Source organism: Protobothrops mucrosquamatus, unplaced genomic scaffold, assembly GCF_001527695.2.
Source record: "Protobothrops mucrosquamatus isolate PMUCROS unplaced genomic scaffold, P.Mucros_1.0 scaffold4419, whole genome shotgun sequence".
NCBI classification, from domain to species: Eukaryota; Metazoa; Chordata; class Lepidosauria; order Squamata; family Viperidae; genus Protobothrops; species Protobothrops mucrosquamatus.
The window spans coordinates 57,122-64,224 of record NW_015390332.1 but is presented as its reverse complement, the minus strand read 5'-3'; the positions used below and the strand labels follow the sequence as shown (position 1 = coordinate 64,224).

At 46.9% G+C, this 7,103-nt stretch overlaps 1 protein-coding gene across 1 annotated transcript in view; it reads right to left on the bottom strand.

Moving 5' to 3' along the window:
• LOC107299000 (sodium-dependent serotonin transporter) overlaps window positions 1-3,880 on the bottom strand; it is a gene marked incomplete at its 3' end in the record, with an annotated part of 12,617 nt that extends 8,737 nt beyond the window's left edge. The window contains exons 1-2 of the mRNA XM_015828365.1: window positions 3,424-3,880; window positions 42-189 (exon numbers count right to left, since the gene is read on the bottom strand). Of these exons, the coding sequence (XP_015683851.1) occupies window positions 42-189; window positions 3,424-3,880 (605 nt within the window). The remainder of the gene's footprint in view (window positions 1-41; window positions 190-3,423) is intronic.
• Window positions 3,881-7,103: the final 3,223 nt, after the last annotated feature.

Here is a 7,103-nt window from a genome sequence, read left to right as displayed (position 1 = left end):
GAAACGTCTGCAAGGAAGCCCCCAATGCCCATAATCCTTGCCCTCCTGAATTACCTTTGAAGATGGGGCAGACCTTCCTCCAGATGGAGATGCAGCCGTGGCGGTGGTACTGCCCCAGCGCCAGCTCCATGTAGAAGAGAGGGATCCCTCCGAAGATGGCCATGATTGTGTACGGGATGAGGAAGGCCCCTAAGTGAAAGGAGAGGATCAGAAAGGGGCTGGACTAGAAGGCCTCCAGGGTCCCTTCCAACTATGTTATTCTGTGATTCCGTAAAGGTCTCCTGCTGGAGCAGGGGGTTGGACTAGAAGACCTCCAGGGTCCCTTCCAGCTCTGTTATTCTGTATTGCAAACAGAAGCGACAAAATACAGTGGCACCTCGGTAGAGATAACCCTCAACTTACAACCGTTCGTTTAGTGACCGTTCAAAGTTACAACGGCACGGGGGAAAGCGAGTTATGACCGTTTTTCACACTTACGATCGGTCGTAAGCGATCAAAATTCAGACACTTGGCAACTGACTTGTATTTATGACAGTCGCAGTTGCCCGGGGTCACGTGACCCCCTTTTGCGGCCTTCTGCCAGAGTCCGTGGAGGAAGCCGGATTCGCTTAACAACCCATTTACTACGGCAGTGATTCGTTTAACAACCATGGCAAGGAAAATTGTAAAAGGGAACAAAACTCACCTAACAAAAATCTCAGAAATTTTAGGCCCCCTTGTGCTCCTAACTTGAGAACCAGCTCTACTACTACTACTACTACTACTACTACTACTACTACTACTACTACTAATAATAATAATAATAATAATAATAATAGTAATAGTAATAGTAATAGTAATAGTAATAGTAATAGTAATAATAATAATAAAGTTGGAAGGGTCCTTGGAGATCATCTAGTCCAACCCCCTGCTCAGGAAGGAAACCCTATACCATTTCAGACAAATTATCATTAATTGGTACCCAGAGGCGCAAGGAGTACCAAAAACAATAAGGAGCAATCAAATTTTCCCCACAAGGAATAACAAGTTGTGACACAAGGCAGCCGATACAAACCAGTTCTAGCTTGCGTGTTGAGCACCGAACAAACATACCGGGACAACATTTTCACATCAAAATGCACGGAGTACCAAATTGGATGAGTTTCAAAGCAGTTGAGTAAGGAGATACCACTGTATTTAGAATAGAATAGAGTTGGAAGGGACCTTGGAGGTCATCTAGTCCAACCCCCTGCTCAGGCAGGAAACCCTATACCATTTCAGACAAATGCCTGTCCAGAATACAGAATACAGAATACAGAATACAGAATACAGAATACAGAATACAGAATAGAATAGAATAGAATAGAATAGAATAGAATAGAATAGAATAGAATAGAATAGAATAGAATAACAGAGTTGGAAGGGAGCTTGGAGATCATCGAGTCCAACCCCCTGCTCAGGCAGGAAACCTTATACCATTTCAGACAAATGGCTGTCTAGTCTCTTCTTAAAAACTTCCAGTGTTGGAGCATTCATCGCTTCTGGAGGCAAGGAGTTCCACTGGCTAATTGTCCTCACTGTCAGGAAGTTTCTCCTTAGTTCTAGGTTGCTTCTCTCCTTGATGAGTTTCCATCCGTTGCTTCTTGTCCTGCCTTCAGGCGCTTTGGAGAACAGCTTGACTCCCTCTTCTTTGGGGCAGCCCCTGAGATACTGGAAGACTGCTATCATGTCCCCCCTCGTCCTTCTCTTCATTAAACTAGACATCCCCAATTCCAGCAACCGTTCCTTATATATTTTAGCCTCCAATCCCCTAATCATCTTTGTTTTAAGAAGCAAGTTTGGGCTGATGCCACACGGGAACGGATGTGTCTGGCAAACCACCATGAAGGAACTTTGGGAAGTGGCAGTAGACATCCCACAACGAGGAACATCTACAGATGGAAGTCAGAAAGTTCAGGATGGGGGCCATCGCCATCCGATCGAGGTCACCATGCTGAATTTTTGGAGTTCAAGCATAATTGGGGATGGTGGAAGTTTCTAAAGACTTACTCCTTTTGTCAATTTGCCTCCCTACACGGTGGAGGATCCGTTACTCTGTGGTCGCCACGATATAAAAAAAGACGCTGAGACTCTGGAAAGAGTGCAGAGAAGAGCAACGGAGAAGATTTTAGGGGACTGCAGGATAAAACATATGAAGAACGGTTGCAAGAATTGGGTACGGCCAGTCTGGAGAAAAGGACGAGGGGGGACATGATAGCAGTCTTCCAAAATTTGAGGGGCTGCCACGCCGAAGAGGAGGGTCACGTTAATCACCAAAGCACAAGAAGGCAGGACAAGAAATACCAGGTGGAAATTTATCAAGGAGAGAAGCAACCTGGAATTAATGAAATTTTCCCGATGGTGAGGACAATTAACCAGTAGAACAGCTTGCCACCAGAAGTTGTGGTTGCTCCAACACTGGAAGCTTTTAAGAAGAGATCGGACAACCATTTATCTGAAATAATATAGGGTCTCCTGCTTGAGCAAGGGGTTGGACCAGATGACCTCCAAGGTCCCTTCGAACTTTATTATTCTATTCTAAATACAGTGGTACTCTACTCTACTCTAGTCTATTTCAAATTCTCTTCTCTTCTCTTCTATTCCATTATTCTATTCTATTCTATTCTATTCTATTCTATTCTATTCTATTCTATTCTATTCTATTCTATTCTATTCTATTCTATTCTATTCCTGTTCTGTTCTGTTCTGTTCTGTTCTGTTCTGTTCTATTCTATCCCATCCCATCCCATCCCATCCCATCTCATCCCATCCCACCCCATCCCATCCCATCATTCTATTCTATTCTATTCTATTCTATTCTATTCTATTCTATTCTATTCTATTCTATTCTATTCTATTATTCCCTTCTATTCCATTCCATTCCATTCCATTCCACTATTCTATTCTATTCTATTCTATTCTATTCTATTCTATTCTATATTCTATTCTATTCTATTCTATTTCTATTCTAAATTCTATTCTATTCTATTCTATTCTAAATTCTATTCTAAATTCTATTCTATTCTATTCTATTCTATTCTAAATTCTATTCTATTCTATTCTATTCTATTCTATTCTATTCTAAATTCTATTCTAAATTCTATTCTATTCTATTCTAAATTCTATTCTATTCTATAATATTCTATTCTATTCTATTCTATTCTATTCGAGAAGCAACCTGGAATTAAGGAGAAACTTCCTAACAGTGAGGACAATTAACCAGTGGAACTCCTTGCCTCTAGAGGTTGTGGGTGCTCCATCCCTGGAGCCTTTTAAGAAGAGATTGGACAGTCACTTGTCTGAAATGATTTAGGGTCTCCTGCTTGAGCAGGGGGCTGGACTAGAAGACCTCTGAGGTCCCTTCCAACTTTATTATTCTATGTTCTTTCAAGCACTGGAACTCACCTCCTCCATTTTGGTAACATATGTACGGAAAACGCCACACGTTGCCCAGGTCCACTGCGTAGCCAATGACCGAGAGAAGAAAGTCTATTTTTTTACTCCAGGTCTCCCTCTCCCGCTGTGCCGTCAAGGGCGGTTGGGGTCCCACCACCCCAAAGATGGCGGTGGTAGGCAGGGTAGTGGAGGGTCCAGAGGGAAGACCCTGGTTGTCTCCTGCCATCTTGCCAGCACTGAGCGGGCTCTGGGCTCCAGAAAACCCATTGGACACTGGACTGGTAGCCCGGTTCTCCCCGTGGCTGGTGTTGGGTTTCTGGACCCCATCGGTCAGTTCCAAGGTTGGCTTGGGGGTCTTGTCCAGGAGATGTCGGTCCTCCGTGCAATCACTTCCATCTTTGCAGTCCAAAGACCCCTTCGGGGAGGGCAGGGGTTGGGTCTCCTCCTCGGAGACTGTCTTCTCCATCCCACCGGTTAGAAGATAGCCGTCCCCTTGTCCATGGGCCACGTAAGCTTCTGGCTGCAGACGGCCTGGAGAACGTTTTGGCGACCGCGACTTCACTCTCGGCGAGGTCGGTAAACACACCCCGACTGTTGCAGCCGTGGAGAGAAAACACACAGAGAGGTGATTACAATGGACGGTCACAACTGACATCAACATTTCCATCCCTGAGGCAGAGGTGCATTTTGCCCCGTTTTATGACCTTCCCCGGCCACAGTTCTTAAGCGTCGTCGTTAAACCGGTCACCCAGTTGTTAAGCGGGTCTGGCTTCCCCATTGACTTTGCTCGTCAGAAAGTCGCAATCCCATCACCCCGGGATGCGGCGACCGTCGTAACTGTGAGTCAGTTCTGAACCTTGACCACGTGACAACGGGGATGCTATAACCCTGGTGACTGTGAAAACAACGGTCCGACGTCATTTTTTTTCAGTGCCGTTGTACGTTCGAACAGTCACTAAATGAAGGGGTGTAATTCGAGGCCTACCTGTACCCCTGGGGGGGGCATTGTAACTTTGAATGGTCATTAAACGACCCGTCATAAATCAAGGACTACCAATAGCAACGGTCGTAAGGGTGAAAAACAGCCACAAGTCCCTTTTCGGAGTGCTGAACGAATTTTATAAGTCGAGGGGGAGCTGACTCAGTCTGCAGTCTGCAGTGTGCTTGATGTGGCGGAGAGAGAGAGAGAGGTCAAAAAAGTCAAGATGGCGGCTTCCATTGGACTGTTGGGGGCCACCATCTCAAGTTTTATTTTACCCTCCCCTGCAGATTCTCGTAGTTATCTCGCGACTTTTGCCACTTCTCCAAAGGTGGAAAATGGAAAGGCAGCTTTGTTAATTTTTCAGGATCGCAATTAAGTTGGCAAATGTGTGCTCTCTACATGGGGCTCCCCTTGAGGAGCACCCGGAGGCTCCAGCTAGTCCAAAATGTGGCCGCGTGGGCGGTGTTGGGAGGGACTCGTCGCTCCCACGTTACGCCGCTTTTGCGCGAGCTGCATTGGCTGCCGGTGGCCTTCCGGGTGCGCTTCAAGGTGTTGACTATTATCTTCAAAGCGCTCCATGGCATCGGACCTGGTTACCTTCGAGACCGCCTCCTGCCACAGATTACCTCCCATCGACCTGTACGCTCCCACAGAGTGGGTCTCCTCAGGGTGCCGTCGGCCAGACAGTGCCGGCTGGCGACCCCAAGGGGGAGGGCCTTCTCTGTGGGAGCTCCCACCCTCTGGAACGAACTGCCCCCAGAAATCAGGGTGATCCCTGATCTCCCTTCCTTCCGCCGCGCCCTCAAGACGTGGTTGTTCCAGCTTGCGGGACTGGCCTAAGGGATTTTAAAGGGGTTTTAATTACTTTTAATCTGATGAATTTAAATATTTCTTTTTAATCAATTTTAATAGGTGTTTATATGTTTGTTTTTTATCCAATTGTTAGCCGCCCTGAGTCCGCAAGGAGAAGGGCGGGATATAAATGTAATAAATAAATAAATAAATAAATAAATAAATAAATCTATAATAATAATAAAAGTTGGAAGGGACCTTGGAGGTCATCTGGCCCAACCCCCTGCTCAGGCAGGAAACCCTACACCATTTCAGACAAATGGCTGTCTAGTCTCTTCTTAAAAGCCTCCAGTGATGGAGCACCCACAACTTCTGGAGGCAGGTTGTTCCACTGGTTAATTGTTCTCACTGTCAGGAAGTTTCTCCTTAGTTCTAGGTTGCTTCTCTCCTTGATTAGTTTCCATCCGTGGCTTCTTGTCCTGCCTTCAGGCGCTCTGGAGGATAGCTTGACTCCCTCTTCTTTGGGGCAGCCCCTGAGATACTGGAAGACTTGCTATCATGTCTCCCCTCTTCCTTCTCTTCATTAAACTAGACGTACCTAATTCCAGCAACCCTTCCTTATATGTTTTAGCCTCCGGTCCCCTAATCCTCTTTGTTGCTCTTCTCTGCACTCTTTCTAGAGTCTCAGCATCTTTTTTACATCCTGGTGACCAAAACTGGATGCAGGATTCCAAGTGTGGCCTTACCAAGGCCTTGTAAAGTGGTATTAATACTTCACGCGATCTTGATTCTATCCCTCTGTTAATGCAGCCTAGCACTGTGTTGGCCTTTTTTGGCAGCTGCAGCACACGGCTGGCTCCTATTTAAGGGATCGTCCACTAGGACTCCGAAGTCCCTCTCTCAGTTGTTACTATTGAGCAAGGTACCCCCTTCATTCTGCCTAAATAGAGGAAGAATCAACCTTGCAGGCTTGCCTTTGATTACTCTATTAATTTTATCTTTCCTTTCTGTTTATTTTAGAGGGTCCCCCCCCCCCCCCCGCGAAAGCCATCAGGGTGACTCTGAGGCAATCACCAGGTGACGGTGAGTTCTAGTCCTGCCTTAGGCATAAAAGCTGGCTGGGTATCTTTGTACCGGTCCCTCTCCCTCCCTCCAGACTACCTGATAGGGTTGTTGTTATGGGGAAAATAAGACGAAGATACACTGGATACGTTCGCTGCCTTGGATGATTTATAAAGGCAGAACCTAAATAAATAGACATAGATCAAGAAAGAGATCAATGAATTAACAAATACACCGCAACTTGCCTGGCCAATCCTTTTCTCGCCATGCCTTCCGAACCCAGCCCATGGGGAGAATCCCCTTTTCTCCCCTCCTACCCTGCAAGGCTGTTGGGAAGATAACAAACCAGGGCAATTGGTTTAAATGCTGGATCGTCAATTCCTCCTCTGAAATCTTGCGCAGCCCGGCAGGTATAATGGGAAAAAATTAGTTGATCCTGTCCGAATCCGGAGCACCCAGGAAGAGACGAGGAGCGAGACGCAGCCGAAGCTGGCTTGCTAAGCTGTCGTAATGTGTGCAAACTTTGGCTAATCATCAACCACCATCTGCATGGATCCCTTAGCCACAAGCCAGAAAGCGATCCGGCCCAGATCTCGCCCGGATTTTTACGCGGCCAGGGCGGACTTTACACCTCCGAGAAAGTGGCGTAACAAGTCACCCGCGGCTCGTGCCAGGACGGGCCCATCCTCCGCCCATCGGCGGCCCAACGTTCCCCCCCCTATGGCGGCCGTCGTGCGGGAGATCGGACCGGCCTTGCACGCCTCTTTTGCACAATTTTTTGGGGGGTTCTCTTCCTGCCCCCCTAATTAATTGGGAGGTTTTTGAACGGAGGCCGGAGGACCAAGCCAAGAGG